Below are 19,642 nucleotides of genomic sequence, written 5' to 3'. Positions count from 1 at the left end.
GCTGTGTCAAAGGAGGTTTGTACTTAATTCAATGTTTACACCAGGTCTCTTTGATAGCAAACCCCTCCTGCAACCAGGACTAAAACTTCAATTGATGGCCAAAGCAGTGGAGGGACTCCTCTACGTGCATGGATTGCTAATTGTACCAAAGCCTCCTCATTGTAATGAATAAATAATCGATCTTGATTCAGTAATATGAATATTATGGTACTCCTGACTCTGGTATTTATCTCATTAAGGATAATTTTACGTCGACGGCATAGGCGTTGATTCTTGGATCTGAATTATTTCCTTTTCTAAACACTAGGTTCAGCATGGTTGGCACAACATTACTCACTCCAACCCCATGCCTACTTCACATTTGGAGACGGTGAGTAACTTCAAGGCCAATTAACGCAGATGCGCCTTCAGATTTCATTTGACTATGGAAGTGCCTTCCCAGTGTGTTCTTGTGGTTTGAGTGTCTGCCAAGTATTGCAGCATTATCCTTCTACCTGTGTTTGATACTCTTTTGTAACATGCACACGTCTCTTTTCTCTTGTAACACACTGTTTGCAACCTCTTACATTTTTTTTGCGTTAGATACTTGCACAAGTGCTACCATTGCCTACGTAACGTTTGTTCATGTTTTTGAGTGTCTCCCATTTATTGCAGTATTATACCTCTACTTGTACTTTGTATGCCTTTGTAACCTGCACATGTCACTTTTTCCTCATGTAACGTACCGTTTGCTACCTCTTGTATTTTGTTTGCTCACATTTGTAATTTTTGCCTCATGTAACTTAACGCTTACTTTTGTAATTTGTTCACTTGCAATTTTCTTCTCCTGTATCATTACTGTTCCTATTGTGAAGCGCTCTGACACCTTCGGGTAAAGTCCGCGTTATATGAAAAAACGCATAAAATAAATGAAATAAAGGAGTCCAGAGTTCTTTACCCTCTCTATTTCTGATGGCATTTTGTCTGTGCTCTGAACAATATTTTGAGGTGGGGCGGCTGCCCTTGACTAGAGTTTTTAGTCTATCTTCTTAATTCTATTTCTTCGATCAGAGACAGAATTTCCTGTTGCAAGTACAGCTCCTTATCTGCTGTCGTCACTTTTTATACGTGGTTCTCACTTCCTCCTCAGAGTATGCAGATTTGGTGCGCCTGCCTGAAGAAGGGGTTTTTATTAGTCAATCTTAAAATTTGATGTGTGTTCCCTTAATACTGGTAAGGCGGGTCCCAGCAGATGCTGCAGTATTGCTACACAGTTACTTATAATTTCAAGCTCGACTTTTATGTTAATAGTGAGAAATGTTTCCTCTCAGACCCAGTAGCCTGGATTTGTTCTTGTAAAGCTCAAGTGTACTTGCTTTACTTTAGGCATGTTTCAAAGGTATTTTGAAACACTGCAGCCGATGGTCACTGGCATCGATGTTTTCATTATAAAACGTTTTAAAGGAAGTGTTATGTTGAAAATGTTACTTAGTATGTCGGAAGAACCATTTAGTGTGTCTTCATATTCTGTAGAGTCTTCCCTTTATAGGTCTCATATTTACATTGTGGAACCAATGAATAATGATTTCACGGTGGCCATCTACGCTATCGTTTTAAAATATTGAGCCAGAAATACCCCTGGCCTTATGCTTTGCAGTGACGATCTTTTGTGAATAGGTCTACCCCATAATCGGAGAACAAAAATATATAAGAATCATAAAAATAACCAGGAAAGCAATAATCCCATTTTTGTTTTTACAGGGAGGGAAAGCCATACATGGCCTGCACAGGTTTGTGGGGTGGGTGAGCGGGACTCCCACTAATGGAGCACTATTTTTAGGTGAATGGACGGAATGTTGTAATGTTTACAAACAATGAGATCCGAGTTATTTGTTGTGATGTCTCAGACGTGTAGCCTGAATGAAATATCTGAAGTACCTTGCTTCTGTAGACCAGAGCATGTTTACTGGTGAACATATTGCACTGACTCTTCAATCCATCACTTTGCTGGGCAGATTTAGAACCAAATTATTTTATTTTTTGTAATTGGAGACATATTTATCACCATTTTTTCATTTAAAGGCCCGTCTTTAATGTTTACCTGAGACTTCGTCCTCGACCTAAGTGGCGGTTGCATCCTCCAAAATCTTGTCACCTCTATTTTATTTGCATTTCACCTGGCTTTTTTTAACCCAAATGACTAGGATCTAGCTTGGTAGTCTTTCACACTCTACAATTTACAAGAACATAATATAAACTTGAGGGATAATATTTCTTTTTCATTGCTTTTCTTCCCCCGCCTTAAAGGAGTCCTCTATTAAAGTTCCTAAAAGTCTGTGTCCAAGTAAGAATATTGCCTCAGAGGCACTAGATGGGGCATCTTGAGGTGCCTACTAATTCAAATGGGTGTCATGAAGTCCCTTGGACACAAGCTGTTGAGTTTCATAGTTCTGGAATCCAATCTGATTCCTTAGAAGTGGGAGTAAAAGATTGTGAATCTTAGTTTGTTTTGCAAGATCCCTACTTTTTAATTTTTTTGTGCTGTTTTAGGACCACATTGAACAGCTGTTAATGGAAGTTAACGAAATTGGCCCCAGGTTTGTAGGAATCAGTTTTTCAGTTGTTTGAATACTCTATGTATAAATACTTTGCTCAATTCATATCGGCTGTTGTATTTATCTTTTGACAGGGATATACAATCACCACTTGAAGCACAGGACAACACGCCACCTAATTCAGAAGGAGCCGCAGATTCTTCCGGTAAAACTAGATGCATCCTCCGCTCTGTATAGTGGGGTTTCATGTCATTGATGGGATCAACCTTTTCCCACTCATTTAATTTTCTTTTACAATAGATCTGCAATCACCTCCACTGGGAATGGAGATGAAGTCTGACAGATCCAACGTTTCCCAGGAAAGTGGGATGGAGAAATGTCCTCTTATTTCAGCAAGTGCGGAGCAGACAGAGTCTGCGTCAAATAATGCTTCAGGTAACATCGCACCTTGTTTAGCTTTTGTTGTTAAATACTTGCTTTTCAGCTTTTCAATATGCAAAGTCTGTTACTGGAACAGAGGTAATGTAAGAGTATGGATACAATGTTTTTACGGTGGTGCGCCAATGAGGAACATGCTTTCACATTGTATAGAAAGCCCAGCATTTTCTTATGTCTGGTGTATTGTCTTAGAAGAGAGCCTGCAAATTTGTCCAGTCTGGTTGGGCTCTTGAAAACTCCTGCATTTTGTAGGCAGTTTTTTTGTTGTTTTTTTGCTACTTCCCACAATTCTAAGACTGTGATAAGTTGTTCACTGTGGTATTTTGTGCAGAATGTGTGACCAATACTTATGGCAATGACGTTGTGATCCTGTTCGTCTAGTAAAACACTGCAAAGCCAGTTTTCCCTGCACCTTGGCCCCAAACAAATGCCTTAATAAGATTTTCGTTGTTTCTATCTCAGCTCCATGTTTGAGAGTTGGTTACACCAAAAGGTGGGGGCACCGTTTTTTACACAATATCACTTCAGAATTTGCAAAGTTAAAATACTGCCGTGTCTGTTTCTTTTTATTCCAGGTGGTCTGGGTGTTTGTTGTTTTAAGTACAATGTCAAATCACAGTAAGATTGTGTGGGTACCACTGCATTGATAGTGCATCATTTACCTTTGTAATGCTAGTGCTCGGACAGTTCTCGTTTCTCAGTACGTAGATTTGCTTCTTTAGCTGTGGTCACCCTACAATTTAGTATATACCATGAATCCTACCTGCACAAGCAGTAGCGGGAAGCATGAAGAGGAAGTAGTTGTGCTAGTTTGAGTATTCTAATGTTGGTGGAGGCAGAGTGGACATTGTGTTGAAATGTCCTGTGAGTTAAGGGCAGGCTTGTTTATGGTTAAGCTCCATTGGTCATTTCTGATTAGTGTAAGCCACTGTGATTTTGAGAGAACATAGGAATGATCCAAGCCAGAGAGAGTTTACGTGATTTTTCGTGGAGTGCTTACAAACATGGGGTCCTCCCAAAGCAACTGTTTCAATACTACAGGTCCAGGGTTTGCTTATCCACCAACAAGGCAATGTAATAGCGAGTAATGAAAAACAATAACACTCCATCAGACTTCTTGTGATCCTGTTGTGCTTTTGCAGATGAGACACATTGGGAAGAGATTAACTCATCTGCCATTGTTCTTGGACGTCCTGACTTGTATTTTGGAATGTGCTACAAAGTACTGTTCCCATGTTGCACTTTTATAGTAACTTAAACTTTTGAGTAAGTTTACTACTTTTCAGTATACACAAACTGCACTTTTGAAACAACTTATACCTTTGTAACAAGTCCCTATCCCCATCATTTTCTATGGGATGGTGTTGCAGTACCAGTGGTTGGCTATGTGTAGAGTTGGACCTACTATAGCAGTGTATGTTGCTACAAAAGTGCAGTTTATGAATACTGAAATGCAGTAAACCTTTTCAAAAATGCAAGCTATCTCTGAATCAAACCCTATATACAGCTGGATAGAAGATGCAGTACATTGCCTCCCAACCTTTTCACATGAGTGAAGTGAGTATGATGGACTTGAAGTTTAGTGTTGCTCTGGCGGCCTTCTTGTTGGGTAGAGTGGTTGTGACTCTGACCTAGCTTGAAGAACCCACCCTTCTCATCTCCATGAATACTCGAGCATCAGTTACACTAGAAAAGAAAGAATAGGTGTTGGAGCACCATTTATACTGCAAACTTCCTTCCACTGTAAACAAGTTGAATTGGGATTCTTTCCAACATATTCATGATTATGGGCCTCAACTTGTTTTGCTTCTGCTGCCACGCAGTTTTCCATCCATTATTGATCACTTATGTGAAGATAATGCATCTTTTGCTGAACAGTGTTTAGAAAATTTCAAAATGATCATCTAACATTTTGTGGGTGATATAACTTTGCACTGGAATGTTTCAAATGACTCCTCATTCTTTCTTTTTATATTCCTATCTTCTTAATAAATGGACTCCGCATTGCAGTAAGTACACCATTGTCAAAGGAACCTCCATCAACCTCTTAATTGACAATAACAACAGCCTCCTGTTTGATGACATCCTTCCAAAAGATTTGTTAAATCACCTACATGATCTTAGGTCAACTTAAAAATATATAGACTTCTATTCCTTGGATTCGTAACCTCTTACATCTGTATTCAACTGTGAAAACTTTTTCTTCCAGAAAGAAACCTGCATTTGTGTAGTGTAGTTCCTATATCCCTGAGAGGCACTGCACATTGGAATAATATACACTATAGATTTGACATTGGACTGAGGTCAGTATGTCTCTATCGAGTACATTATACTTAATTACTTGTATGTGCCAGCTAACTCAGAGTTCACTAGAAACTTCTCGAATAAACAAGAAGGGATTCGTTTCTGACAACCACATGAACATGACCACTTTGTTTCCATTAGAATCGGAACAGTCTCAGAATCATGGAAACAATAGATAACAGTTTTACTCAGTCAATCGTGCATGCTTCGTTTCTACAGTTTACACAGAAATAGACTGGCGTTTCAATAAAAAGGGTTTATTGAACAGTCTTATTTCTCATGCAAGAGATATAAACTGCTACAATCGTAAGACAGAATGCGAAGTATAATATGTACAGTGTTAGCAATAAGATTAGATTTTACTACACTAGCATGGTTTGTAGCTATGACATATATAGTCATAAAAATACGTACATAAATAACACAGGCTAAAATGTGAATACTCATCTGATGCTTCTAGTTAGTTCTACCCCATTGTACCTAACCTAAGTGTAGTATGAGGTAAGAAGTAGGTGCTGTTTCTAAAGTATAGCTAGGTATAGTTTAGTTTTGTCAGAGTTGCCAAGAGTCCCTCTAGGTTCTAGTCTGCTCCATACCTTAGAACGATAGAGGTTGGAATCTCTTTCCAGGTCTGGATCTCTAACACCCTGCAAGGGGAGTCAGAAACACTGGAGCTGGATTGTCTGCAAGGAGAATGACAGCATCTGGCCAGTGTGTCAGGCGGGGACTTGACTTCCTTCTGGACTTGCCGAAGCGAGCCGTGTCGTACAAGTAGGCAGCCAAACCATGGTTTGCCATGGCAAGTGAAGGTATACTTATACCTCAAAGGTGTTTAGGAATGCCAGTATTGACGTAAAAGTCGGGCAGAAGAACGTCATGAATGAACCCCTAAGGAATAGATGTTCATTCATAATGAGTTCTTGGAGAAATCAATAATCCAAGCAAGGGAAAGTCCTAAAGGCTTAAGAGTCTGGTTTTCCAAAAACTCTTTGTGACTTTGATGGACGGATGTAGGTGGCTATGCCTGTATTTGGTTAGCATGGATAATGCCTAAATAAGGGTAGGATTTCTATGCCTAAATATGGACAATGCGAATTGTGGCCGTATAAGGGCATAAATCGGGAAACCTATATACGGTATCTAAATTGACACACATTTGAAACTGAATTCTACTCTTTCAAATTCCAAGTTGAAGAAGATAAAAATGAACTACCTATCTGACTTTTTGAAAAAAGGACCAAACTAGAACTATGACCAATCAGGTGGCAGCACCTGTAAAGCACTCCCAACAGAGGTATCTTCCCTCAGACCTTCACCGCACGTGATGTGAGAGGGAGTTTCCCTGAGCTGTGCTCATTTCTTCAGCTATGGTGCTTTCCAAATTTGTTCTTATCTATTCCAGTATGTCTGAACTTGTAAAAAAAGAACTCTTTAGATCTTGTGCCACTTGAGGTAAGAAAAGGCTTCATTCAGGAGCCCCCTATAAAGAATGTACTGAATTTTGTTCATCCATCCCACAAGGTGAGACTGCAAGATATGTAGAAACTTTTCTACTGTGCTTTGCTATGGTTGCAGAAATTAAAATCAAAAGCTGCCATAATTTCTATGTAGGAAAGTAGTGACTGTTCTACTTCCTCACAAACATCTAAAAAGAGGAAGTGGTCTCGTCATGAATCACCTCACAGGATCAAGAAAGCTTTAAATAATGCTCCTCTCATGGTGAATAAAGAAAAAGGGCTTCTACAGACTCCAAATCTGAGACTTCCACTCCATCTATAGCCCTGCTATTAAAGCATAGATCCTCCTCTGAACCAGTTTCCAAAAACAGCAAACTAACTGGCAAAACGTCATTGACTGCGTCAACCCGTCAAAACCATTGTCGACTGTGCCTAAAATCAACTCTTCAACAGCGGTCCTCCCCTCGACAATCTCACCATTGACTTTTAATGTACCATCAACATCGCCAGCAACTGTATCCACATCGACAAAGACCACCTAGCGGACAATGTCCACCCCGTCGACGACAGCAACGTTGGTGAGAACTGTTCCTACAAATGTTGACGACTGCATCGGCGTCCGTGCCACACAAACGAAGGCCTCATCAACAATGAACATTTCAGAGAAGTCTTCATTGTCATAGTCTTAACTGACTTTTGAGCACGCCGTACACAGTACCGTCGACGACCTAGACAATGTTACTTTTATGATCGCCAGAAAGTGTTCGTCCTGAATGCACATCTCCTAGTAAGGTGTCCCCACTACCGCCCATCCAATTGTTGGATCTAGTAGAGTCCGAAGATGAGGATCAAGGACACTTTGGTGCACTTCAGTCTTTCGGAGTTGCACGTAAAGTATCAGGACAAGTAAAAAGAGGACTATTAAGAGCCCATTTATCAAGCCCATCAATATATGGAGCAATACCATTAGTATGCTCCTCCTCCACCCCCTCAAGGCATGGTCCAGGTTCCTGCTGCTTTGGTACAAGATTTACAAAGCATGCTTCAGAATTACTACATGCACTTTTCAGCACCAGCTGAAGCGCAACATCTATCTGCAGTGGTGCCTACGTCTGCAACTAGGTCACCAGACTACATACCACCTCCACCTTTCTCCAAGGATAACACGGCAATCTTGCATCACTATGCCTCCTCGAGAGGATTCATCTGCTACAGATGATGATGATGATGGAAATAGGGAAGAAGGTGAAATACCAGACAATCAAGCCATGACCAACTAATGGGACGATTACCTTGTTCCTTCATAATCACCTCCAGCACCACAGCCAGCAGATTCTCCACCAGAGGATTTTGGAGTGTTTTAAAACGCTAATGGAGTGAGCTGCCAAATGTTTACAGCTCCCCATCACTGTCAAACAGTTGGTCTGCTTTCTGTATGGTTTCAAGGAGCAATCAAGGAAAATTATCAGAGCAATACCAATTGTAGAATATATTTTGGAGGAAGGGGGGGAAATAATGAAGACACCGGCTACTGCCACTGCAGTTCTTCCCAGGATTGGCAAAGGCACCAGAGGACACGCCTGCCTGTTTTATAGGACATCCAAAGCCTGATTCCGTTATTACTCAAGCTGCACAAAATCCTTCCAAGGTAATCTCTACTCCACCTAAGGACAGGGAACTTGATAATATCAACAAGCTATTTACAATAATCTTGGGTACAACTGTCCACGCAACAAATTGTTGGGCAATCTGATCGCCAAATGTGGTCAAACATTACCACATACTTGGATTTCTTACTGCAAGAAAAAAAGACTGAAGCTCCAAAGATCTTGCAAGAAGGGGAAAGATCAGCTTCTGAGATCATTGACTGTGCAATGGATATTGCATCTTTAGGATTCTGGCAATTTGCAGGATCAGCTGTTCTTTGATGCCAGGGCAGGCTCAAAGCTACGTCATTCCGAAAATTCTCGATACACCCTTTGATGATGCCCTACAGGCAATAAAATCTGATATGGACACAGCTCAATCCCTAGGAACTCTCTAGTTACATAACTCTTTTTTTACTGGGCTCGTGGGTGAGGAGCATATTTGTACTCTGGAGGATACCAAAGATATCAACCGCAGTCTTACCAGCAGCCCTTTTGACCCGTCTATCAACAGCACCAGCTGTACCGAGCACCACCATCAGCTGCCTATTTTATAAACAGCAGCCAAGAAGAAAATAGGCTGCTTCTGCCAGAGATAAGATACCAGCAGAAAGCAGTGACCACCCCAAAGTGTTGGTTACTCCACCTAAACATCATCTGGTGGGAGCCAGACTTGCCAAAAACCTACATCAATGGCGGAAGATCATGAAGGACAAGTGGGTCCTCAATCTCTTCTTGTATGGCCATATCCTGGAGTTCATTCTGATTCCACCTCATACCCCTGCAACAAAATTCTTGCCATCTCATCTTCTTCGCGAGGAGGTATTAGCTGTGTTAGCAAAGGAAGCCATACAAGTTCTATATCCTCAGAAAGGAAAGGGTTTCTACTCCTGTTTTTTCCTAATGAAGAAGAAATCAGGGGAATAACGCCCCATTCTAGATCTCTGGAAACTCAACAAGTACCTAAAGAAATGATCTTTCCACATGATTACCCTCCAGGAAATCCTCCACCTCATCAATTACAGCAATTTTCTAACCAGTCTCGATCTCCAAGCTGCCTATTTCCATATCCCCCTCCGCACCAGGCATCACAAATTCCTCAGATTCACAGTAGCCGGTATGCGTTATCAATTCAAAGTGCTTCCCTTTGGTCTCTGGTTCGCTCCCCGTATATTCACAAAATGTCTCACCCCAGGGGCGGTCTACCTGTGACAAAGAGGTCTTCAAGTTTTCCCATACCTCGACGACTGGCTAATAAAGGCTCCATCCTTCCAGCAAGTGTTGAGGGATACCTCAAAGGGTCTACTACTCTTTCAAACTTTGGGTCTCACAGTAAACTTCCAGAATAACCTTTCTAGGAGCAACTCTGGGCTCATTGCTAGACAAAGCATGCTTGTCCACAGTCATACAAACTAAACTTTCAACACTAGCCCACTCTTTTTCAAAAAGAAATTGGGCTTCAGTTCATCTCATCAAGTCTCTACTTGGCATGATGTCATCAGCCTTCATCCTAGTATGTCATCTCAAAAGGTGTACTTTCCAGGAGGAACTAGACGCACAATGGCTTCAGGTGGAAGGGACAGTTCGACATTGTTCAGATCACCCCAGTAAATAAAACAGCTCTTCCTTGGTGGACATGCTCCGACAATCTCTCAGCAGGATTAACATTCCTTCCTCCTCCTTCGGATTACGTCATTACAACAGACGCTTCTTTAGAAGGTTGGGGAGCTCCCTTACAAAGATCTTTAAATTCCGAGCCAATTGACTCTAGAACAGTTCAGGTTGCATATCAACTTCCTGGAGCGAATAGCAATCTCGCTGGCTCTCCAAGCATTCTTGTCAAGGATTACAAACCATCACTGCATTAAAAAGGGCCAGTCTTTGATTTTCAGCATGTTAGCATCAATGTTTTGTGTGGGATTGGACTCCTCAAAGAAAGCGGTCCAACTGTGGCAGCTTTCAAGGTCTCTAGGGCTTGTGTACCCCAAGATGATGTGCTTTTGTGCAAGTATCTTGAGCAGTGGCAAATGTAGCACTGGATCAGTTAGAGGCGAGTTAGCCCATTTTGTTTCTTCACCCATCAGGCTTTTTAAGCAATATATTTTCAATTAAAAAAAGAAATTCCTTGTGCTCAGTAGTCCGCTTACAAGGGTTCAATATCTTGAAATAGCACTGACAATAAAGGATGGAAGGTATTCGCCTCCTAAAGGGCCTCCTGTTGGAAGAAGATTGGATGGGAAGATTTGATCATCAGAATGCTCCCCTGATTTTACCGATGCCTCACTGGCATTTCCCCCAGGATCCTCGTGGGTCAGATTTAAGAGTTAAGTGTCCTCTCATTCATGTTGTGATCGGCCTCCTTCGGCTTTACTAGGCTCCGGAAGCTGGTTGCATCCCAGGACTACTTATTGAGAGTAATAGTGTGCCTGTACAATGTTTGTTTTATGGCACTGAAGCAGAATATTTTGGTTCAGCTCTTTTAGATGGTGGTTGGTTTGTTACTGGGTCTGGTGTTTTAATGATAATGAACCTGATTGCCACTCGGGAGACATTGAAGTTCATTGCATTGGGTTTATCGCAGAGTCTGTGAAGACCCTGCAGATGCTGTATATAAAGCGCCATCAAGAGAGCCAACACTGGTGTTGTGACTGAGACAGACTTACACTGAGTTCAAGAAAGAAATGTGGGTTTGTTGACAACAGTCGAAACTAACTTTCTTAGTCCATTGCACCATAGGACACCATGGTGCTTAAAAATCATTCATCTGAGTAATGGTCTCACTCTGTATAGAGAGCAGTATACTGTCAGAAAATGCCAGGACTGAAAATCCACAGGTGGATGCATCACATGGAGAAGCTTGAAAGGACTGGGATATTTTAGGACCTATGCTTCACAGCAGTAGCTTGAAACATCTGGCCAATTCTTCTCAGTCTGTTGTCAGTCAACTGATAAAGATCACAGATGCATACATTTGAGGATAGACAATATTTTAGTGAGCTAAATTAATTACTTTGAAGGCATGATGTTCAGGGTATTGGTGAAAGTAGCCAAGTACTTTTGGCACCTCTGTCTGCAGTGAGGGCTATCCTTTGCAGTAAATTATTTTCTGGGCATGACCAATGTGGTTACTGAAATCTCAGATGCTGCACTTCTAGAGACCAAATGCTCGATCCTATGATGTGTGGCGATAATGGGGTGGTGTGGCCCTTGCGACCAGGAAATATTTTGTATCAAGGCTGAACTCTCATTTGTGGATGTGCCTCAGCTGAAGGCCTGTTCTGGTAGCAGCATTGTCAGAGGCTTTTTTGTAAGACTAGCATCCACTTGAATCATGAGTATGTGCCATGTCTGGTGATCGCCAGCATGGGTTCTCACCTCCAGCATGGATGATCTTGAATATTGTGGTTTGCAGAGCTCAATGTTGGCTTTTAGTTCTTCTGAAACTTTTACTGGATGCAACAGTCCCTCTACCTTTCTTTCAGAATCTTCTTCCTAACTCATAAAACTGTTAGTTCATTGTTAATTGATAATCTGTGGCACCTGAAGGCTTCATGATCTTTTGTGGATGTTGGAATGTCTAAAGCCTGTGCCCCTTAAACTAGGAAGAGATACTAAATAGAACAAATGGCATTGTTGATGTGTGGAATGGAGAGTGATCCCACGAGATACAATTTTAGCCACTTCCTGTAGTTTCTAGGAGAGTTTGTGGGGGAGAGGCGCATCCCATCTGACCAATATTTCTTATAAGTTATCCATTTCAGCGGGACATGTTCCTCTTGATGGTTCTCAGATAGGTCAGCATCGTTTGGTATACACATTGCTTACAGGTCTTACGCTTTTAAGCCCTTGTAATGTTACTATTCTAAACTTTGGGAAGTTTAGTCATCACTTTGTGTTGGCTATTTATTTCTTTTATTAAATCGAGCTGACAGCAAATTTGATGGCTATTTATTTCTTTTATTAAATCGAGCTGACAGCAATTTTCACTACGATTATGTTTGATTTTGTGTCTGTTTCTCAAGTTGGGGCTTTGAACCTTAGAGGGTAGGACTTTTACTCTCACTAGTGACATTTCCTGGTCCAAAGAGAACTGAACTGATTGCTAATCCATCATTTTCTAAACATCACAAACTCTGTGTTAAGATGTTCAAAGCCGTATGAAACAATGACCATTGAGCTTCGGCCTAGGTTAGTTGTTTTCTTTCTTTTGGCAAACGTTTGTTTTGTAGATGGATATGGGTACATCCTCCCACTCCCGGATCTCAGACTACAGAATCTAATGGAACCCCACCAGGCCGCCCATTGTGGCATACCTGGCTACTAGTGACTCCTTAGGGGTTGGTAGTGTGGCTCCTTCTGGATGAGTGTTTTGAGACAATATGATTTTCCATAAAGGGAACAAGACATGGCTGAATCCTTTATATGCTGCAGAGTCAGGAGAGGTCAGAACCGGGGTGAGGAAAAACCTTCTCAGACAATGTGTCTGGGAAAAACAGGTTGGAGCAGAAGGGACAGAGATAATCTATACTACTATTATAAAGGAAGAACTTTGAGGATTTGAGGCGGATAAACTCGGGAACCACAGTGCCAATCCACACACCGATACATCGTTGTAATCCTCAGGGTGTGCAGATGGACATAGGCTATATAAATTAAAAATAAATACGTTATTAAAAAATATAAGTAAAAAAAAAGTAGTCCCTTCAAAGTAGCGCCGGGCGCGACGCGCGTGCTGACATCAGGAGCGACGTACATGCGAGGAGCGGCGTACAGGAGCGGCGGAGATCAGCACAGGGAGGAGCAGTGATGAGGAGCAGCGGAGATCAGGGGAGCAGCGGACATGACCGGCGGACAGGCGGTGAGGATCGGTGGGCAGACAGTGAGGCGCTGCAGAGATTGAATATTCACTGTACTGTACGGCTCTAATAATTTAGTGAGAGCTGGTACCAGGGCCTATCGGAGGAGCTGCACTTGCTCTCCTATTAAAGGGCCCGCACCGGGGTTTATAAGGCTGCAAACACTGCGAGCTCTTCCGTTTTATTCCCCATGGCAACCACTGTACCACTGCCATCTTTTCAGCCCCCCGCTGCAGCCGTCCGGACATCGCCACCAGTGCTGGGAAGGTACAAGCATGCCATCTCTGCATTGTTTTGGTATGCTGTTTTATGTTAAGGTAGAGGCTGTTTGTATAGCACCTGCGGCAGCCATGGATTGCTTCTAACCGCTGAAAAGCATGTCGAATCATCAGGTGTGCGCCAGAGTGGAGCAGCTGCTGTGTTCTTAACATAACATGGAATTGCGAAACGCGCAGAGCACTGCTATCAGGCCCATGAGCACAGTGAATATAAAGCGTGTCTGCTGTTCAGAAAAGGCATTTCCTTTAAAATTGAATCAATTAGTTGTCGGGGGAAGTGACGGGACAGTACAGGAACTTCTGAGGGGCAAGCAGGTACTCTGTGACGCTAACTACCTGCACTTTTCCATTAAGGACACAAAAGAGGCTCAATAAAAAGAGCATTTATAAAAAAACAAAATAATAAGCTAAGAATGTATAAAGAAAGAAAGAGAAAGCACACATAGACAATCTGTTATGTTAATCACTGGCAGGTGGATGGGTAACGTTCAACACAATGAAAATAGAGGGGATTAGAAATATAAAAAGGTAGTGGAGACCGCCTGTGCGTCACGCAGAGCACCCGGGTCACCCCTCTGCGGAGAACAGTCAACAAGTCCTAATAATGTGTCTCGTGGGCAGGTACCAAACTGGGCATTACAGCAGGAAAAAGTGACGTGAGCAGTGACGTGGGCAGGTAACACAACGTCAGGGCGGGCAGGGGCCATGAGCCATGATTGCTGCCGGACAACGTCCGGACGGGCTGCTAGTATCTCTATAAAACAGGCTCTTTCCTCTAGTTTGTGTAGGCATAATCTGGGTACCAGGGTCCCTCTCCAGAATTTAACCCTTCTTGTAAGCAATTAAATAATTTAGGGTATACTGGTAAAATAAGGTGGACGAGAGGAGGAACGGGTGGACTGACTGGCTACCAAGATCCCTCCCCTAGCCTCATCTCATCTTGTTTGCAGGACTTCAGAAATAGAAATTGCCCTTCTATGGGTGAGCCACATGACTTAAATGGTGGAGGAACCCTGAAGTGCTAAAGGAGTATGACTTCTGTATGGGACTACAACAATAATGCCTCTGGTAGAAAAAGGCCAGGACTCAGCTTAAGGAAAGCCTTGAGATGCCTAGACCAGGGTTCTGATGTCAAGAGCCCAAAGAGAGATCATGAGAATGAGAACTATCACATGATTGTGATTGTATAACTGCATCATTTCAGGTAAGAAATACACCTGTTTATTCATGACAGGCTCTGACCTCTCATTAAGGCAAGTTCACTTCAGGAGTAATTCACTTTTAAGGAATTGTATTTTAATCTAGTGTGTGCGTTGGTTCTCTTTTGGTAGGCAAGCTTTGAACCCGCGTAATTCTTGCCTCTGGGCATACAATAGAAGGCAAAGCTTCCTATACATCATAACTGAAAGTTGCAGTTCTATTAATGACAGAGAGACAAGTATTGTTCCCTTCTGTTCCAAGACATATCTATGAAGTGTCTATATTTATTCAGATATTTGAGGAATTGGTTATAGAAATGTTGTTTACTGCCTTTTTGCAGTGTTTTTATAGTTGTTCATACATTGATCTGATTACTTGTCTGCTTTATGGTGTTAGAATAAGTAAGCTGAAGATTTTTGTGTGAATATTCAGATTTAGAGTTGCGATGTCTGTCATGGACTAGGAGCCAAAGAAAGTGTCGTATTGGATGGGATATTTTGATGGGCTTTATTGAATGCTACTGGTAAATAGCATAATCCAATCCAAAAGTTCTTTATTTCGGCCCTCAAGGCCATAAAAGATACAGTAAAAACGTACAAACAAAATCATTTCTTTTACAGGAGATATGTACTTGCCCATTAAAACACTCATTACATTATATAAGTAAAACCTGTATTTACAGTATGAATTGTAGTACTGATGCATCCCCCTATTTCAGTGTTCAAGTTTTAATAGGTAGTAGTTTCCGCCTGATTGTCCAGTTGGCTAATAGGTACTTAGAAACTGCAAATACGATAAAACTTAGCATGCTGGTCTTTAAAATTCTAAAAGAGTGTAGACAATTTTTAAAACCAAGGTTTCTACAGAGTGGTGCCAACCAATACTTCCTAGGGCTGCTATAAGCGGGGCAGAAGAAAAGCACATGCATTTCATTCTCCTCAGAACTCCAGCTGCAACCTGGGCATAATTTATCCTCTGTAGCGGTCCATTTAGTTGTAAAAACTTTTAAGGGCAGGGTACCAAACCTCCACTGAATAAAAAGTTTTCTTACACTGATAGGAAAGACAATGTCCATAAAATCCTCAAACATATAAGAACTTTTGCACATCAGAAATTGTTCAGTTAGGAAGCCGAGATTGAGGGCACTCACAGCCGTACTTAAGCTTTTGTCCTTGAAAGCCCTTGTTAGTGTTTTACGTGAAATCTCAGAACAGGCCCTTTCCGGATCCTCCCACATATCAGCCAGGCCCACTCTCAAAAATACACATTTAAAAAAGGCCAACCAGGGTATTTTATGCGAATTGGTAAGGCTCAAAACTTGCTTCAATTCTTGCCTATAATACGACAGTTCCTCGGTTGACCACAGCCTGTGCCAAAACCTGAGGGGCTTCAGCTTTAGCTCATCTCCTATATATGAACGTCCCAGATCTAATCTTAGGGGGGAGAAGAGGAATGCCTTGTGGTAACGCTAACAACGTCTAATAAAGTTTGATTCCACTTTAGTGAATTCAATTCTGCTGCTGTGCCCCCACAACTCTCCACCATATAGAGCTGCTGCTCTGGCTTGTGCTTTGTACATTTCCAGTGCTGGACTAACTGGCTTAAAGGTTGAGGCGTTTGAGACCTTCAGAATGCCTCCCACCAGTTGCGTAAGCTTCATGTGGGCTTTTACTTGCTGCGGCTCCCAGGAAAGATTTTCATGCAAGGTTACTCCCAGGTATTGGAACGTCATGACCCTTTCCAGCCTTACCGACCCTAGAGTTGGATTAGGTTGGGTAGATGCCGAGGGGTTAAGTATCATAAACTTTGTTTTGTCCGCATTTATCTCAAGGCCATGATTTCTACAGAATTCCCAAAACCCATCCAATGTTCGTAGGATACCCATTGGGGATTTGGAGAGCAGAAGGGTATCATCGGCGAACATAATTGCCGGGACCCTTCTGCCTGCCAACCTTGGGGCATCATTATTTGGGACACTGTCAAGATGTGAAATTACACAGTTGACATAGAGGCAAAACAGTGTCGGCGCTAAGAGACAACCCTGTCTCACCCCCCTGCCAACGGGAAACCTAGAAGGCAATGCCCCATCCCTTCCACATCTGACCTGTGCAAAGTTGCCATCGTGGAGCCTCACCAGTATATCTAGTATTTGGGGCGGCACACCCAATTCCTTGAGACCCCCCCATAGTTTCCTCCGCGGCACCAGATCGAAAGCGGATTTGAGGTCCACAAACACCATGTAGAGGCTGCCACCCTCAATCTTTGCTGTCTTCCAATAAAGGAGGATAAGGCGAAAGATCTGGTCCATGGTGGATGTTTCCCTTCTGAATCCCGCCTGGAAGGGACTTAGGATCTTGTGGTCCTGCATCCAACCCTGGAGGTGATCCAGCACAAGGCGAGCAAAGAGTTTCTGGGGACATCAATTAAACTGATCGGCCTGTAGTTGACTGGGAGCAGGGGAGAACCTTTCTTAAAAATCGGCACTATCTCTGCTCCCAGCCAAGTACAGGGGGTCTCCATGCCCGCTAGGATCGCATTAAATATAATTAGCAGGTAGGGGCCCCAGATCTCAGGTTGGTGCCTAAATAGGTCACCAGGGAGTTTGTCAAGGCCAGGGGCCTTCCCCAAAGCAAGTCGCCCTATTGCATTTAGTACTTCCCCCAACGTAAACTCCAGTGGGTCATGTCGTTCGACTGGAGTTTGGAAACCCGCCTCAATAGATGCAATTGGTCCGTCACTATATAGTGCTTTGAAGTGGGCTTCCCATACTGAGGCAGCAATATTTGGTTATACGGCCTCTCTCGGGTCCCCCTTGCCTGTTACTAGGGACCAAAACCTGCGTGCATCTCTGGCATCCAGGGCTGATGATAAATTGTGCCATCTATCCCAGTCCCATTCACTCCTTGCATGGATTATTGTTTCTTTATACTGCCTCCTAAGCTCATGCATCTTGTGTTTATTGGAGCCTGACTTAACCGCTGAGATCAAGTCAGTCTTGGCCTTGTTGTTGTTCCCTTGTTGTTGTTCCCTTGAGCCCGCCACGCCTCCCAGCTGAGCCGCCCTCGCCCCTCCCCCTCCACTATCCATATATGACAGTTCTTCCCGCGCGCAGCGTTCACGCGCAGCGACCGCGCCCCAGCCGCACCGAAGGTGCGCCAAAGGTAAGCCCGTCTACGCCCGTCCGCGCCTGGACCGCGCCTAGCGCCAGACCCCCTGCCCCTCGCGCCGCCCAGCCCTCCCGCATTACCTACGATGCCGCCACCCTCCTAGCCCTTAACCCCGGTCGCGCCCCCAACTGCGTCCAAGCCGCTCCTGGACACACCCATGGACCTTTCTCCTGCTACTCCTGCAAATTCATCGGCACCCACAACATCTCCGCTACGACCACAACACAGATTCCTGACCCCAACCACCTACAGTGCATCCTTCTCAACACTCGATCGGTCCACAGACACGCCATTGACCTATGGAATCTACTAGACACCATCTCTCCAGACGTCGCCTTCCTAACAGAAACTTGGATGAACGCTTCCTCCGCCCCAGACATCACCATTGCCATCCCCGAAAACTATAAGATCACACGCAAGGACCGTACCGGCCACACAGGAGGAGGAATCGCTATCGTCCATAAGAAATCAATCCGCATCTCAACCACCTCTGACGCCAACCTCGCTAACTCCGAACACCTTCACTTCCAGATCCACATCGACCCCAAGACCACACTCAGAGGCACCCTCCTCTACAGACCACCAGGACCCCGCGCAAAATTCAGTGAAGACATCACGGACTTCATCACTCCTCACGCGCTCCCCTCCAAAGACTACATCCTTCTGGGAGACCTCAACTTTCACCTTGAAAAGATCAACGACCGCAACACCACCACCCTCTTGGACAATCTCGCCAACCTCGGACTTAAACAACTGGTCACTTCCCCCACCCACATCGCAGGTCACACACTCGACCCCATCTTCACCTCCAGCAATCATGTCTCTTTCAGCCACACTACGGATCTCCTCTGGACTGACCACAGCTGCGTTCACTTCACCTACAACAAACCAAAACCCACCAACCACCTCCAACCAACTCTGCAAAGAAACTGGAACAAAATCACCACGGACCAGATCTCCGCATCACTCCTTCTAAACACCCCAGCCCACTCTTCTAACGCAAACGAAGCCGCCGCCAACCTCACCCTATGGTTATCCAACACCGCCGACACCTTAGCACCACTGAAGAAACGTCAAAGCAAACCTGGCAGCAGAAAGGCCTCATGGTTCAACGATGATCTTAAGAAGTCCAAGAAACTCTGCCGCTCCCTTGAAAAGGCCTGGAAAAAAGACCCACCACTAGCACCAAGGACGCCTTCAAAAACGCCACCCGCACTCACCACCAACTAATCCGAAAGGCCAAGAAAACAGCATTCAAGGATCGACTTGACAACAACGCCCACAACAGCAAGGAACTTTTCAACATCGTCAAGGAATTTTCCAATCCCTCGGCCAACTCCAACGACATCACCCCCTCTCAAGCCCTCTGCGACTCCCTAGCCTCATTCTTCCACAACAAGATTGCAGACATCCACAACAGCTTCGACAACCAACCCGGAAACCAGCCCACCCTACCATTTGCTGAACATTCTCCCCCCATGAACACCCTTAACGACTGGAACCCAATCTCCACTGAGGACACAATCCGCCTGATGAATTCCATCCACTCAGGATCCCCCACAGACCCATGTCCTCACCACATCTTCAACAAAGCAGACTCCGTCATAGCACCGCACCTCCGAGAAGTCATCAACTGCTCCTTCAACTCCGCCACCTTCCCGGAAGACTGGAAACACGCTGAACTCACCGCCCTTCTGAAAAAACCCACAGCGGACCCCACCGAACTCAAAAATTACCGCCCCATCTCGCTCCTTCCATTCCC

General features: G+C 43.7%; 1 protein-coding gene across 2 annotated transcripts in view; it reads left to right on the top strand.

Annotated features, from left to right (window-relative positions):
* IRAG2 (inositol 1,4,5-triphosphate receptor associated 2) overlaps positions 1-19,642 on the top strand; it is a 1,414,859-nt gene that overhangs the window by 1,024,196 nt on the left and 371,021 nt on the right. The window contains exons 23-26 of one of the 2 annotated variants that reach the window (XM_086920307.1): positions 308-370; positions 2,530-2,576; positions 2,669-2,739; positions 2,835-2,969. In XM_086920307.1, the coding sequence (XP_086776433.1) occupies positions 308-370; positions 2,530-2,576; positions 2,669-2,739; positions 2,835-2,969 (316 nt within the window). The remainder of the gene's footprint in view (positions 1-307; positions 371-2,529; positions 2,577-2,668; positions 2,740-2,834; positions 2,970-19,642) is intronic. The other variant, XM_086920312.1, reaches the window with a different exon arrangement.

Source organism: Lissotriton vulgaris, chromosome 1_1 (genome assembly GCF_964263255.1).
Source record: "Lissotriton vulgaris chromosome 1_1, aLisVul1.2, whole genome shotgun sequence".
NCBI lineage: Eukaryota > Metazoa > Chordata > Amphibia > Caudata > Salamandridae > Lissotriton > Lissotriton vulgaris.
Note: the sequence above shows the minus strand (reverse complement) of the source record. Positions and strands in the feature narration are given on the sequence as shown.